The sequence below is a fragment of the Bos indicus x Bos taurus genome, chromosome 5 (genome assembly GCF_003369695.1).
Source record: "Bos indicus x Bos taurus breed Angus x Brahman F1 hybrid chromosome 5, Bos_hybrid_MaternalHap_v2.0, whole genome shotgun sequence".
Lineage (NCBI taxonomy): Eukaryota > Metazoa > Chordata > Mammalia > Artiodactyla > Bovidae > Bos > Bos indicus x Bos taurus.
Window position 1 is genome coordinate 9,148,207 of NC_040080.1, and position 15,726 is coordinate 9,163,932.

The following is a 15,726-nucleotide window of genomic DNA, read 5'->3' on the forward strand; positions in this document are numbered from 1 at the left end:
CCAGGACAAAGCCAGGATCCAAAAGACCTGGAATAAGCCTCCAGGAAGTCCCCATGTTCCACCGCCTGGGCGCCATCACAGCACAAGTCCAGCTTAGCTCCACAGGGGAGACGACCAACCCTGGAGGCTGCCATCCCCACCTGCCCTGGAGGGTTGGTACCCCTAATTCACGTCTGACCCCACACCCACTATGTGTGTGGCCTTAGGACCCCTGACAGGTGCACAATAGTGGAAGAATCACTCCCCTCTCCCTAGAGGCACCAGGGTCTTCATCTAGATCCCCAAAGAGGTCCCCTGCCCACCTCAGGAAGGTGTGGCCAGGCCCGGACCTTCTTCCTCCTTCTGTGAAGGACCACCTGTCATCACCCCCTTTCCAGGCCCGTCTCCACTGGTGGGAGGTCAGAGGCTCCCTTGGTCAGGGTCAGGAGTGGGGTAACTGCATCCCTAAATGAAGATGCTTGGAATGCCCCCCCACTGCCTGTCCAGTCCTCAGGAAGGCTCACCAACCCCCACTGACCCAGCAAGACCAGTCACCCACTTGCACCCCTTCTTGTGCCAGCGCACCCCCAAAGTAGCCACTCAAGTACAACCTTCAGACTTTGTAGCTGTTTTTATTATTAATATTATTTTCTCCTTTAAGCATCCCTTTAAGGGTGAAATGAAATCCAACCATTTACAGAGAAAATGATTTCAGAATGTACATATTGATTTTCCCTTACAAAAAAAATAATACTATTATTATTATCGGTGTCCTTAAATTACACATTTCCCAGGGCGCTGCCTGCTGCTGGGGCAAGTCCTAGCTCCCCACCCTGTCACCTGTCCCCAAAGCTCTCCCACGCCTGCCTGTGGGAACCACCACACCCTAGGGAACCCCCGAAGGGTGGGCTGAGCCTCCATGAGTCTGGAAACCCCCGGGCCACGGCTTCCCAAGGAAGGAAGGAAGGTGGCTATGACGACAGGGCCAGCAGCTGCTGGCGTCCCCTTTCACAGCTTGGTTTGCCTTCATAGAGGGGAGTGGCCCAGGGCTCCCCTGTCCCCGAAGTTCCCAGTGTATGATGTGACTCTGAGTGAAACTCTGCAACCCCACGCCTTGGTCCCCTGACCCCGCAGACGGTTGTGCTTGCTCTCCATGGCCAGGCCTCCACTGGGGGGTGACCACGAACACGCCTGGACCTCCTTGTCCGAGAGGGAAGGTGGGGTCTGGCACATCTGAGCTCCTTCCCTCTTTCTACCTTTGCCCCTGAGCTGGCGAACTGGAAGCGAGCGACCTCTGCCAGCCTGGAGGGGGACCTCCCCACAAGTGTGGGGGTGTGGGGTGAGGAGGCTGTCAAGGTGGGAGGCCCTGGGCTGGGGCTCAGGCATGTGTCCCCAGAGATGCCTGCCCAGGAGGTGGGCAGAGGTGGCTGGCGGGCAGGCCCTGGCCTGGGGTGACCTGGAGCCACAGGGACACCCTGACCTCTTGAGCCACTTCTCAGCCCCAAAAGGGGCCGGGGGGTTGGGAGGTGCTGCTCTAACTCCGAGGGAGGGGTTGGTTCCCTTGGGACACCCCCTCAACCGGAGGGACAGTGGGGGCTCCCCAGCCTGCTTCATGCCTGCCTGCCTGAGGCTGTTCCGCGGCCAGCTCCCCACACCACACCAGCTCCCCAGGAAACCCCCCAGTAAGACACGCCGAGAAAGTCTTGGCTGGCGGCTTGAAGGGAAGAGGCCGGGAGGTCGTGGGCTCGCAGCGGTACAGCCCTCAGGTTGAGAGCATTCTCATTCCTTGGACTGAAAGACAGACAGACAGACTGACCCCCATATCCCTTTTAGCCTGGCTTTCTGGCTCCCCAGGTTGCCCTTCTGCCTCAGTCATTTTGGGGAGTTGCAGGAAGTGTGGCCACAGGCTCCAGGTCCCAGCAAGGGGAGGCCTGGGCCCGGCTCCCATGTCCCACACACTGGCATATATGTACAGGGACACATCGACACGGACACGGACAATCCACACCAAGCATGCACCCATGCCATAAATACACACGCACGCAAAGACACGGACCGTTCCACAGGCAGGCTCTGCGTCCAGCATCACTGGGTAAACACCCGAGGGGGCCGTTGGGAGGGGGCGCCTCTCCCTGCCCCCTGCATGCTCTCAGTGATCCAGCCCTGGGTCGCCAGTGAGGCGGGCAGGGACGGGCTGACCCAGGAGCTGTGGGCATGCCAGCAGGACCCCACCAGTGCGACAGTCACTTCTGCCCTCTCCCCTCCTCCCTCGGGGTCAGAGATGCCCCTTGTCCCCGTAAGTATCCTCTCCACCTTCATTTTCTTCCCTCCTTCCTTTAATGGGTGAAAGGGGCAGCCCAGCTGGAAACTACTTTCCCTGGTGGCCAGGTGACTGAGTCCTGCAAGATGCCATCAGAAGTGACCGTACCATCTCTGGCTCACGCTCTTAACAGAAAGGGTGTGCACGTTCTCTGTTTCCCTCGGACATGGATGCAAACATGATGGTGGGAGCTGGAGCAACCACTCTATCCAGAGTTGGAGGCATGAGGCAGGGAAGCAGAGCTGCCCTCCAGACCACCACCCTCCAGAGAGTAAGTTAGAAACAAGCTTCTGTCTGCTGAAACCACTGTATTTTGGGGTCTCTTAATTACAGCAGCTTAGAATCTACTCTAACATATACACCCCCCTCCCCCGAGGCAACTAAGGAATGAGAAGACAAACAACTGGCCTCAATGTCCCCTGTGGGCCCAGAGCAGCCTCGTGGCCCCTTCCTGGCCCCAAGCCAGCCCCCAAAGGGGCACAAGAGTGCCTCCACCTGAGACAGTGGCGAGCTGAGGCTGTGGGTTCCAGTGGGAAGGGGTGATGGGGGAGGAGGCTCCCCACCCGCCACCCCCACATCTCACCTAGGCTAGCTCATGGTCCCATCCCAGCCTGAGAACTGGACTCTTGGAACTTGCAAGGACTGGGTGGGCAGCCCACAAGACAGTGATATAAAAAGTAAGAAGAAAGGTCAAGGCCAGCTTGGGAACCTAAAAGAAGACTTCCCGGGCCTCCCCACACCTGCGTCATCTCCAGAGGGGCTGAGGGGCACAGGGCCATCTGTGCTGTATGTCCTGTGGGATGAGGGTGGAGGTCCCCACTCCCTCTGGCCCAGCACTCCTGAGGCCACTACAAAGCATCCTTTGGAGCTTCTTCCCAGCTGCCGTTTTTCATTCCCTCCCACCTTGGTGTCCCTGCTTCGTCCAGGGCCCGAATGTGACTATTTACAGAGCCCTGGGAACTCCTGGCATCTCTCCCTTCCTACAGTGCGTCCAAAGCCCCAGGAGGCCAAATGGTGGGCTGCTTCTCCCTGGAGGGGACCGCGGCACCCCTCTCGGCTGCCCTACGGCGTTCCTGCAGGCTCCGTCCCCCACCCACCCCTGCTCCCCAGTAACCCTCCTGCGCTCTCTGCGGGCACTTCCCAGGGGCAGCACCCCTAGGGGCGTAATACCTGCTCTCCTCCCCTGGTGAGGAAGGGTGTTTTCTGAGCTCACAGGCCTGACCCTGGATTCACAGGGGCTTGAGTAGGAAAGACTCTCCCATCTTCCACTCCTGGTCCTCTGACGAACCACCCAGAGGGTGGAAGGAGGCAGAAAGGTAACGACAGGAGGGGCAGTGCCAACACCCCACCCCACCCCCACCCTGCCACTGGCCCTGTAAAATCATGCAGCCCTAGCCTTCAACCACATCCAATTTGCCCCTGGCGGGTGGCCTTCCCTCCGAACCCTTGTTCCGCCACCCACCGGCCGCTGTGCTCTTGGGCTCCCGGTAGGGGTTGTCCAGCAGGTAGCGGAACTGGTCGTAGTTCTTCAGCAGGTACTTGGGGGCGTACATGTGCTCGCTGGGGTCGGCCGGCGGGTACTCCTGCTGCGTGCCGTCGAACCAGCCCCCCGTGCGGATCAGGCTCCGGATGTAGTTGAGGTCCCGCTTGTCTTCGTAGTCGCCCCAGCGGGGGAAGTCGCCGTTCTGGGCCGACACGAGCTTGAAGTAGATGCCCTCGGGCGTGAAGCACCAGGAGCAGTGCCAGCCGGCAAAGTGCAGGGGGCTCCCCAGCGACCACTGCACCAGGATGTGGCCCGTGCGGTTCTCATACTGACGGAAGTTAGGCATGGTGTAGTACTGGCGGCGGCGCAGGCGGATGCCGTCCAGCCCGTACACCGTCTGCAGCATGTCCACCGTGCAGCCCGACACCACCTCCAGGGTGCCCGGCTGCTTCCAGAAGAAGCCGTACAGCGACTTGCGCATGTGGAAGGCGAAGGGCTCCGTCCAGCCGTCGTAGAGCTTGAGGAAGAGCACGCCGTCGCGCGCGGGGATCTCGTCGGCGTCGTCGATGATGAAGACATCGTCCGGCCGTAGGTTGCGGAGCCGCGACACGCCGTCCTGCGTCAGGAAGGTGCGCAGGTAGTCGTCTGCGATCCAGCCGTCCTGCCGCCCGCCCAGCGGGAAGTGGTCCAGGAAGACGTACAGCACCTTGTGCCGGATGTACTCGAAGGTGCCGTTGGTCAGCATCTCGCGGAACTTGAGCGGCCGCGGCTCCCCGTATGCTGTGAAGTTGGACTCGCACACCACGAAGGCGTCCACCACGTCGCCCAGCTCGTGGAAGCGCACGTCCAGCAGGTCGAACTCATGGTTGATGTTGATGGCGTTGATGACCCGCCGTGGCACCTCCCGGGGCACCAGGCGCTCCTTGGTGGGCAGGTTGGAGTACTGCACCACGGTGGGCACGCCGCAGCTCGGCCCGTGCCAGCCCGGGAGGCACACGCACTCCACCCACTTGCGCCGCGCGCCGCCGCGGCTCCCCGCTCGCTCCCGGGTGCTCAGTAGCTGCCGGCCCGGGCCCCGCGCCGACGACGATGCGCCGTCGCCCGCCTCCACCTTCTCCTCTGGCCGCCCCGATGGGGGCTTCTCCAGCATCTTGGTACCTGGCTTGAAGCAGACGCCCCCGGCTTTGGTGCGGACGAAGTACTCGGTGGTGTCCTCAGGCAGCACGAAGTCCATCCGGTGGAGCTCCTCCGTGGCCTTGCTCGGCGACAGCGGCTGGAGCAGGGGTGAGTGGGAATAGAGTGGGGTCCGCAGCAGGTCGGGGCTACCCGGCTCCGGGCTGGCCTGGGGCGTGACCGGGGCATTGTTCCAGAAGAAGCTGGACACCAGGTTAGGGCTGAGAGAGGCTAGTTCGCGGGGGAAGGTGACATAGGACAGGGTCTTAAAGAAGTGCAGGAAGGAGATGAGACACAGGCCGGCCATACAGAACATGAGAAACAGCTTGTAGCGTTTCATCTTCATCCTGCAGGAAACGGGAGAAAGCCCAGCGGTCAGGATCTGCAGACCTGGCGAGGGGAGCCTAAGGCTCTTCTCCTGAGGGAGGGAATGCAACTTTTAGGGAAACTAAAATAGAAAAAGTCGTGTTCAGGCTTCAGAAGCAGGAGAGCCGGCCTCTGACCTGCTTGCACACTGCCTGGATTCCATGCCTGCCTGAAAGCACAGCAAGCCAGGCAGCACTTTAAATAAGAAAGGGAGTGGGGTCTTGGGATTCTTGAGCCCCTGGAGGTCTGGCCAACCCCCTGGGGTCTAATGAAATCCTGTGACTCACAAGGTGAAACAAACAGCATTGTAAAAGTTAAAAACAAAAACAAAAAAAGACAACCCAGAGCCACATTTTTGAACACAAACTGCTTATAGTATCAGGTTGTGGCCTGGGATTATAAGCAGGAGCCCTCAAAGCTGCAATTTGGATGATCACCCCTGGGGTGTACGCACCACCCAAAACCCTTCCCATGTGGGACTCCAGATTGCAGGGACCTCCCAGTGATGGTCAAGTCTGGATGTAGGTTGTTGGCCCAATGTGGTGCTATATATGTTTTTATATCTGTCTATTCTTTCTATTTTTCTTCTTTTAGTGACTGTATGTTGAAATTATCTTCTATAAAAATTGGAATTGTTTACTTGTGTGCAAGAGTGGTTTCAAATGAATCCTTTGAAAAGTTTTACTAAAAGGAAAGTAACACTTTTGGCAGAACAGCAGCCAGCTCCAGCACCTGGCCCACCCCACCATGACTGTACCAGCTGCATCGCTGTGCTTTACTCCAGGAACAGAATGCATCCTGGGAGAAGCTCAACCCTGCAATGCAGAACCTGCCCCAGGGGGCTCACCAGCCCTGAGGGAGGGGGAGAGTGGGCTGTAGGCTGCAGACATGGGGTCCCTTCCCTGCACTGTCCAGGATGCTTTCTCCTACTATCTGTCCGTCTGTCTGTCTCTTTATCTTTGTGTGTGTGTGTGTGTGTGTGGCTATATTAACAAAACTTTTCACTGAAAAAAATTCCCAGGTCTCAAGGGAACACTTCTAATTCTAACATATTTAATAAACAAAGAAGAAGTTCTGCAGAGGATGGCAACTGCAGCCCCGAAATTAAAAGATGCTTACACCTTGGAAGCAAAGCTATGACACACCTAGACAATGTATTTAAAAAGCAGAGACATCACTTTGCTGACAAAGGTCCATATAGTCAAAGCTATGGTTTTGCCAAAAGTCTTGTACAGATGTGAGAGTTGGGCCATAAAGCAGGCTAAGCATACAATTTATGCTTTTGAATCATGGTGCTGGAGAAGACTCTTGAGAGTCCCATGGACAGCAAGGAGGTGAAACTAGTCAATCCTAAAGGAAATCAACCCTGAATATTCAATGGAAGAACAGATGCTGAAGCTGAAGCTCCAATCCTTTGGCCACCTGATGCGAAGAGTCGACTCATTGGAAAAGAACCTGATGCTGGGAAAGATTGCAGGCAGGAGGAGAAGGGGATGACAGAGGACAAGATGGTTGAATGGCATCACCAACTTAATGGACATGGGTTTGAGCAAACTCCAGGAAATAGAGAAGGACAAGGGAAGCCTGGGGTGCCATAGTCCATGAGGTTGCAAAGAGTCAGACACGACTGAGTGACTGAATAACAACTCCTTCATTGCTCCATGCAAGGCACTGGACTGATAACCAGCCATAAATATTATCTGCTTGAGGTGCATCACTGGTTTTATATGCATTTTTTCTGTTCTCAGCTTAATATTTTTTATGATTATTATTCTATTGAACACTCATCCAATCAAGTAGTTTTCCTCAGTCAACTACAGGTTAAAGAGATTTCACGTCAGTAGAAATAAATGTACCATTTCCTTTTAAATTTCACATATTCCATACTCATCTGGAATGAATCGTTCTCTATGAGGGGTCATGATTATGACCATTCTCTACTTGTTTGCAGTTTATCAATTAGTTTATGGTTGTGCAATGGAGAGCCATATATATTTTCATAATTAAAAAAAAGTTCTGTTTTAGAGTATTTGTAGCTTACCAGAAAAGTTGCAAAGATAGTTCAGAGGGTTCCGTCACACCCGTCACCCCGTCTCCCCAAGTGTGGACACTGACATTGCTGCAGTGTGTGGTCACGACTAAGAAACGGAAAGGCTCACATTACACTGGACTCCACACTTCACTCAGCCACGCTCTTCATCTCATGAGGAGCCTGTGCGACACCTCTCTCGCCGCACAGCCCAGGACAGAAGGCACACCGGCCAGGAGGTTACGCCCATCTGGCCAAGTCAGACCAGTGCCTTTCCGGGTAGCACTGAGTGCGAAAGAATCTGCTTGCCAGCCAGCAGACATAAGAGATTCAGGTTCGATCCCTGGGTTGGGAAGATCACCTGGAGAAGAGAATGGCACACCACACCAGTATTCTTGCCTGGAAAATCCCATGGGCAGCGGAGCCTGGAGGGCTACAGTCTATGGGGCTGCAAAGAGTCAGGCATGACTGAGTTCATGACCAGTGCCTTGGCTGGAGTGACCTGCGGAGTCAGAGGAGGGGCCGGGACAGAAACTGGTGTTTTCATTTCCCTTCCACAGATCTCCCTGTGTGTGTGTGGCAGGGCGGGGGCGCACCGTCCTTTCCCTTAAAATGTTCCTTTCTGTGGCCTCTCCCTATGTTTCTGGCTCAAATGACCTCTGGGTCATTTGAGCGTCCCTGGTGGCTCAGAGATTAAAGTGTCTGCCTACAATGTGGGAGACCTGGGTTCGATCACTGGGTTGGGAAGACCCCCTGGCAAAAGGAAATGGCAACCCACTCCAGTATTCTTGCCTGGAGAATCCCATGGACAGAGGAGCCTGGTGGGCTACAGTCCACGTGGTCGCAAAGAGTCGGACCCGACTGAGCGACTTCACTTCCCTTGCTATACTTTCCCCTTCCTTTCCTAACTTAAGCCAGGCTCCTCACCATTCTGAACCTTGGTTTCTACATCTGTGAAATGGGTACAGAGTTCCTGGTGTACAGCAGGTATTCAACAGATTTCTACTTCTTTCAAAGCTCAAGGCTGAAGACTCAAACATAAATGTTCTCTAAACTACATGATCATAAGGCGCACAATCATGAAATGTTTGATCTAGAACAAGCTTTAAGGACCATCTCCTCCCACCCTTTCATGTCGGGGAGGAGGGGCCTCACCTTGGAGCAGCTGAGTTTGCGGATCCTGCTGACCAGGGCGGTACTTGTGCCCTCAGATGTCCCCCCTCCTCCGGTTTAAATGCAGACACCCTGGAGCCTGGCCTCAGGCGGGGATTGGACAGCTGACTGCAGGAGGCAGGACAATCAGGGGTAGGGGCCTGACCTCTGGTAAATGTCAGCTGCCCTGGGACAGAGGCAGGAGGGACTGGTCTCCACTGGCTCTGGGGGAGGCAGAAGGGAGCTCTCGTCCCCACCACAGATTCTAGCCCTGCTCTGGCAAAGGCAGACAGGCCAGCGGGGTGAATGGAGTGGCCCAGGGCAGAGGCCCAGTCGAGGCAGGAGGATGGGAGCTCTTGTGGGGCAGAGCCAGGTACAAGGCGACTCTGCAGACAAGAGGTCCGCATGGCAGAGGTCTCCAGAGTGACCCTCCCGAGGGCTTTTAGGACCTGGCAAGGCAGCCCCGATCCTTCTGGCGGATCATTTCTCCCCACTTGGAGCCTGTCTCTATGAGACACCCCAATCCCAGCCCTCCCTGGACTGAACTGGCCATGAGTGGTGAAGGGCAAGGTTGGGGCCGCCACTCAGAAGAAATCTCCTGGCAGCCGTGAACACAGGCCCCAGGAAGGTAAGATAAACTCAGGTAAGGGGCCCCCACAGCCCTGCTGAGGTCACACTGACCCAGCTGCCCCTCAGCTCCCTGGTCAGACAAGCTTTTAGGATCTAGGTACCCCTGGCCAGCTGCACACTTTGGAAAACAGACTCGCCAGGGCCTGGGGTCCCCCATCTGAATTGCAGGGGCCTTCAGGGTGAGGCCATGTGATAAGGCCCCAGCCCGGCTTGCCGCCAAGAATCACGGAATGGAGTGTGTCTCCCTCGTGGCTTGGGCTGCTGGGAGGCTGACAGACACAGAGGCTGGCCCGGAGCAAGGCAGTGCCTCACAGGCCAAGTTTTCTGGGACACTGTTACACACAGCTGTCTGGGTTGGGTTTTTTTTGTTTTTTTTTCCTTGAACTTGTTCTTGGCCTGATCTTTTTTTATCTTATCTTCAAGTATTTTCAAATACATTTTATAGACTGAGTGGCCTATAAACAAGAAACCAAATAAATAAGCGTGGGCCCTGGGGTCTCATGTAAGTCTTGCCTACCCAGGGAGACTGAGGATTGTGATCACCGTTTTCACAGATGGGGAAACTGAGAGTCAGAAAGGTGGCAAGACTTTCCCCAAAGGATATTAGGAAGGCGATCAAATCAGGACCTCAAGGTAAGTTTGGTTTCCAAACCAGCCTCTGCCTCCTTACATCTGAGACCATAGCCCTCCTTGGTGCTGCTGGCCTGGCTGCGGGCTAAAGCCGTGGAACCAAACTAGACCCCTGCTTCAGCATCTCTGCCTCCATTATAAAGCTTCATCTAGAACCACCAGGTGTACCGATAAAGCTGATGGTCACTGACACTTACAGGCCAGCTACTGTCCCGAGCACATGACATGCACGTCCTCACCAGATCCCCCCACCATGCAGCAGGTACCACTGTCTTTCCCATTTTACAGATCAGGAGACCGAGGCCAGAGAGATGGTATAACTTAGTGACACACAATTAGTAAGGGTCAGACTCAACCCTGTGGGGTCAGTAGTGGGATTTCATCCAGTGGTAAAGCTGTCCTGGGTCCCTTCCACCTTCCAAGTTCAGCCCAAGTGGGGTGAAACCCAAGTTGGGTGATAAGGGTCCCATGGAGAGTCCACCAGTGACCAGTGAAGACAGTCCACGGATGGAACAGCCACCACTGCATTTGACCCATGTGAGCCCCTGCAGGGTGTCACCCAACCCGTCTCCTCCATTTACTCAGTAACTACTTATTAAGAGCCCACTGAGTGCCAGGCACTGCACTGGCCCTGGGAGCATAGCAGATGAGGACCACAAGAGCCCCCAACTCATGGAGCTGGTGCAGGGTGAGTGGGGCACAGGGCTGTGGCAACTAAAATGAGCCAAATAATACGGTATGTTAGAAAGATGTGCTCTGGAGAAAAATAAAATGGTGAAGACTAGGAGTGAGCAGGTTCGCAGGTAATCAGGTGGCCAAGGTGGGCCTTAAAAGTGAGTCCAGAAGACAAGGGAGGAGGGGCGGCGGAACGGAAGTGCTGGAGTGCGGCTTTCATGGGAGGATGCTAAGCGTCCAGGCTCAGCTGGGCTGCTCTGCTGAGAACAGACGGTCCCCTGAAGAACAGAGCAGGGAGAGTGGCAAGGAGGCCGCGGCACTGTCTGGGCAAGGGGCGGGGTGCAGGCAGCGGTCAGACCTGGCGTGAAGTGTGAGTGGCGAGTCACACTCAGTGGCTCCGGGACCTGCAGAATGGACCAGCCTTTGACTGGGGTGGAAGTCATCCCTCAACCGCCTCCATGGAGACGGAAAATGGCAGAGCTGGGCTGGAGGCAGCTCTTGTCTCTGCAGGGTCCTCTCTAAGTGCCTTGCCCACTTCAGTCACCGAATCAGAGAGACCAATCCACAGCCCCACCCCATCCCTTCTTCCCAGTGCTGAGCCCATCTCCCCATCTGTCTGTCTCCTCATCTCTGGGCACGAGCCCCTGGGAGCAGGGAGCTGTCAGGGAGCGAGCTTCAACCAGAGCCGCCAACTGTGTGCACACAGAGCCTAGAGCCAGACAGCCCAGCTCAAACCTCTGGCTCTGCCATCTCCTATCTGCATGGCCTTGGCAGGTCAAAGTAACTTCCCTCCTTTGGCTCATCTAGAAAATGAGGGTTCAATAATAACCCATGTGAAGCTCCTAACACAGAGTAAGAACCCAATAAGCATTAGCTTTTCTTACCACTACTGTTATTCCCCTACCTGGAAGCAGAGTAGGGAGAGCCTTCAGCTGGGGGGAGGGGGCAGCACGTGCACAGGCTCAACCAGAGCTGAGCCCCTGGCAGGGCCTGGGGCCTGGTGGGTGCTTTCTTATTTAACAGCAGTAAGGAGTCGAGTAGGGGGCTCAACTGGACCCTGGTCAGAACCTGAGTCTGATGGGAGATGGGCTGGGAAACAGTGCCCTGCTTCCCTGGGCTCCACAGAAAGGAGGGAAGAACTATGAGACTCTGGAAGCCTCCTTAAAAGACCCCCTGCCACACACACACACACAAACACACATACTCACTCACTCACTCTGTAGGTGGCACCAGCCTCAGAGCCCTGGGTCTCCTGCAGGAATGTGATAGGAATAGATCAGGTGCTTCCTGACAGTCAGATAATCATGGCTGCAGGAAGTGGACCCAGACCCAGGATGCTGGCAGGACCAGCCCACCCTGGGCCTCCTCTTTCTGTACTGACTCACAGCCATGGCCATGCTCGGAAGGTTCCAGCTGGGCAGACTGTCTTTGCACCCTGTCTCTTCCTGCTCCTCCCTCCTTCTTGTGATCTCTTCCCCCGGCCTCTGCTTGATAAGCTCATGAGGTGAGAGAAGGAAGATGAGCCCAAAGCCCACCACCCAGTCACGGCCTTGGGGTCTGGGCTCGGGCTGCGTCCAGTGGGGGCTGCCGACCAGAGAAAAGACAGGTGCTCCCTGGAGGCCACGGGCTGTGACTTGTGTGCCAGTCAGGCGGGCAGCAGCCTCCCGGGTGTGGATGCACCCTGACAGCTGTCACCTGGTGACCAGGCTCCTGTGGCGCTCTCCATGGTCCTGAGCTCACATGCGCTGACCAGGGTCCTAGCTCGGCCCTTAGCCGGCCTCACCCTGGCCCCTGCCAGCCTCTGCTGAGGTCTTGCAGCTTCTCTCCTAACAGCCGTGTCCTCTGTTCACCACCACCCTCTGGCCCCCTTCTCCGTCTGCCTCGCAACACCTTGCTGACAGCTGTGATCCCTGGTGTCCTCAGCTTGGGAGCAGCCACAGGGCACCCAACTCCTCCGGCTGACAGAAGGGGCCACCAGTGAACAGGTCTGACACCTAGGAGGTGCTCAGGGCACTCTTGGAATATTCATGGGGGAAATCTCAGAGGTTGCAGAGCCACCCTCTGTCTCCACTCCTAGAGGAATCTACAGCCCCCAACCCAAGAGTACCTTCAGATGAACTCTCACCAGCTCCCATGAGCTTCAGCGGGCATCTTGACTGAGCCGAAGTCTGCCTTGCACCCCATCCCAGTTCCGCTCTACAGTACCCGAGGGCTCTGCCTAGCTCCGTGTGCCAGGCTTTGCTCCTGGCCAGCTTTGTTAAATGACTGGGCTGATTTGGGAGGGGGGGGCTCCTTACTGACTGGCACCCATCACCTTGCAATGCATTCTCAGTGACTTATCTGGCTTTCCGAACCAAACCTCTTGCCCCAGGCCAGTGCCCCTCCCGAGTGCCCATCTGGCCTCTGCTTGTCCAATTCTGAGTACCGCCCATTCCGGGCCATTTGGGCTGCTAGAAATTCTTCTATTGGCCTCAATCAGCTTCCCTGGAGCTTCTGCCCCCACTTCCGGGTTCTTCCTTACGGCTCAGCAGAGGAAACCAGTGTCTCAGGGACCAGAAGACAGCAACCACCTCCCACTGAGTCTGGAACTAAATAAGGGTCTTTCCGACGTGAGGTTCCCCAATCCCACATGGGGAAGAGACAGGCTGAGGAGGTGGCTACGGAACATGACGGATCCCATAGCTCTGGCAAGGTGGGAGAAACAGCTGATGCTGAGTCATCTCTCGTTTTATTCATTCCTTTGGTTCATATCCATCAGGCCGGCTCCACGAGAAACAAGCCTACACCTGGGGTCACTCGACAGCCAGCACATGACCCAGGCTGCTGGTGGACGTTTACCAAGAACCTGCTATGAGCCAGGCGCTGCCCATGCAAGGGCTGGAGAAAAAATCAGGGGCAGATGCCTGGGGCAGAGCCTGAAGGAAGGTACGTGTGTCTCCATTTCGCAAATGAGGAAATATGGGGCTTCAAGAGGTTAAGCTACTCACTCCGCCACCCAGGGCTTGTGGGAATGAAGATGAGATGGAAAACTGAGGCTCCCCGAGCATCCTGCACCTGCCAACAGGTAGACCTGGAGTGGGGCTGCAGATCTGGGAGTCCTGACCCGGGCTGGACAAGAATGGCTGAGGGTGGGTCTGGTGTACCATGACCCTCAGTCCCCAGGAATTCTGCTCCCCTGGCATCGGCTCAAGGGAAGGACTCCGTCTGCCCAGGTGACCGGAATGTCCTGGTAAAACCTGTTTAACTGGGGGGTGGAGGTGGGGCACAGCTACCACTCTCCCCATCCACAGATAAGGGACTCGAGCGGCCAGGCAGAGCCACACCAGGAACCAGTTCTTGGACCAGCCAGATGGGGCACTGAGGGCACTTCCCTGGGTACTTCCACTTTCTCTGCTGGCTCGGCTCCAGGGGGCCGGCCTGGATTAAGAACTATGGAATGACTGGTGGTTCAGATGGTGAAGAATCTGCCTGCAATGCGGGAGACCTGGGTTCCATCCCCGGGTCCCGAAGATCCCCTGGAGAAGGGAATGGCTACCGACTCCAGTATTCTTGCCTGGAGAATCCTATGGACAGAGGACTCCATGGGGTTGCAAAGAGTCAAACACGTTAGTCTGAGCGACTAACACTAACTGCTAAATACTAGGTGACTGAGGGAGAGAGAGGAGGAGGCATGCTGCTCTGAGGGGAGCCCAGACATGCCGGGACCAAGAGGCGGCTGAAAGCAGGGCCTGGGGAAGGTCTGGGAAGGTGGAAGAGCGGGAGCAGAGCTGTGAGGGACCAGCCAGTGCCCGTGGTCTGTGCCAGGCGGGGACACAGACTGACCCGAGCCTGGGGGGGAGGGGGGGCCAGGCCTGGATCTGCACAGAGGCCTCCTGAGACAGCATCCAGACCCTGCAGCCAGATGGCAGGGCTTCGCCACTTCCCTGGGCCTCAGCTTCCTCACCAGTGAAATGGGGTGATGATGTGGCCGTCACGGGGCAGTGGTGAGGGGTCTGCATGTCTGAAGTGCCTGGACCAGGAGGTATGTGTGAGACAACAGCTGGTGAGGGGCACGTGGGGAACGTCTGTCACGGGAGGAGGGAGACTACTGAGGCCTCTGAGGTGGCAGTGGGGACTCTGGGGTGGCTCTGGGGATGAGGAGAGGGGCTGGACGCACAGACCTACAAACATGCCACAGAAAGGGCTCTGTGGGCACTGAGAACAGGTGTTCCAGAGCAAGGCACCCTCAAGGTGCCCCAGCCCTGACCCTAACTGCCCCTGGACGTGACCAGGGGCCACTGAGCCAGGGCAGTCCAGTCTCCTCCAACCCCTGCTTTGGGTCTGTAACCCTTGGCGGCAACAGGCCTTGTCCCCTGCCTCGCCCACCTCTGTCCCCACACTGTTCTCTTAAGTCAGGTGGGCCTGCATTCCCCACACCCAGCCCGGGGCCCAGACAGACAGACATTCAGTGAGTGTTTGGGGCAAGCCAGAGGGAAAAGCTTTGGCCAGTACTTTGGCCACCTGATGTAAAGAGCCGACTCATTGGGAAAGACCCCAATGCTGGGAAACACAGAGGTGAGAGGTGGCAGAGGATGAGATGGTTTGATGGCATCACTGACTCCAGGGACATGAGTTTGAGCATGTTCTGGGAGACAGTGAAGGACAGGGAAGCCTGGCACGCTGCAGTCCGTGGGGTCACGAAGAGTCAGACAAGACTGAGCGACTGAATAACAACAACAACAGAGGGAGGCGCACTAGGGTGGAATTTCAAGCTCAAGGATCTGGCTGCATCTGTTCCCTTCAGCAGGGGCGCAGGGGCAGGGTGGAGGGAAGGCACCCGGGGGCTGTGAGAGGGCCTTGGGAGATGTACGGACCACCATCAGGCCACTGGTGCTTCTGCCTGCCCTGAGGTGGGTGGAGAGAGCAGTCTGGCTCCTGGCAATAGAGCTGGGGGTACAGTAGGGAGCCAGGTGCGGGGAGGAGGTCCTCATAGAGCGCAGTCCAGTGGAGGGACAGGGGACAAATGAGAAAACCGACCAACGGAGGGTGCCAGGTGTCAGGGAGGGCCTCCCAAGGAGAGGACCCTTCAGCGGAGACCCAAGGTTGAGAAGGAGCCACTGCACAGAGTGGGGACAGCGGCCCAGGCCCTGGGCCAAGGGCTCAGAAGCCAGTGTGTCGGGAACCCCAGCGCAGGGGCAGCAAAGCAGGGGCCCCGAGCCTGGGGAGGGGTGTGGGGCCTCGAGGGGTGGCACGGACACGCCCCACACTCGGGGGTGGCTAGGGCAGAAGCCTGGGCACCGCATCTTGGTC

The 15,726-nt window shown here is 56.8% G+C and overlaps 1 protein-coding gene across 4 annotated transcripts in view; it reads right to left on the minus strand.

Moving 5' to 3' along the window:
- Nucleotides 1–591: 591 nt before the first annotated feature.
- Nucleotides 592–15,726, minus strand: part of MGAT3 (mannosyl (beta-1,4-)-glycoprotein beta-1,4-N-acetylglucosaminyltransferase) — a 39,747-nt gene continuing 24,612 nt past the window's right edge. For all 4 annotated transcript variants that reach the window (XM_027540735.1, XM_027540732.1, XM_027540734.1 and 1 more), the window contains exon 2: nt 592–5,302. In XM_027540735.1, the coding sequence (XP_027396536.1) occupies nt 3,691–5,301 (1,611 nt within the window). In that variant the 5' untranslated portion in view covers nt 5,302 and the 3' untranslated portion in view covers nt 592–3,690. The remainder of the gene's footprint in view (nt 5,303–15,726) is intronic.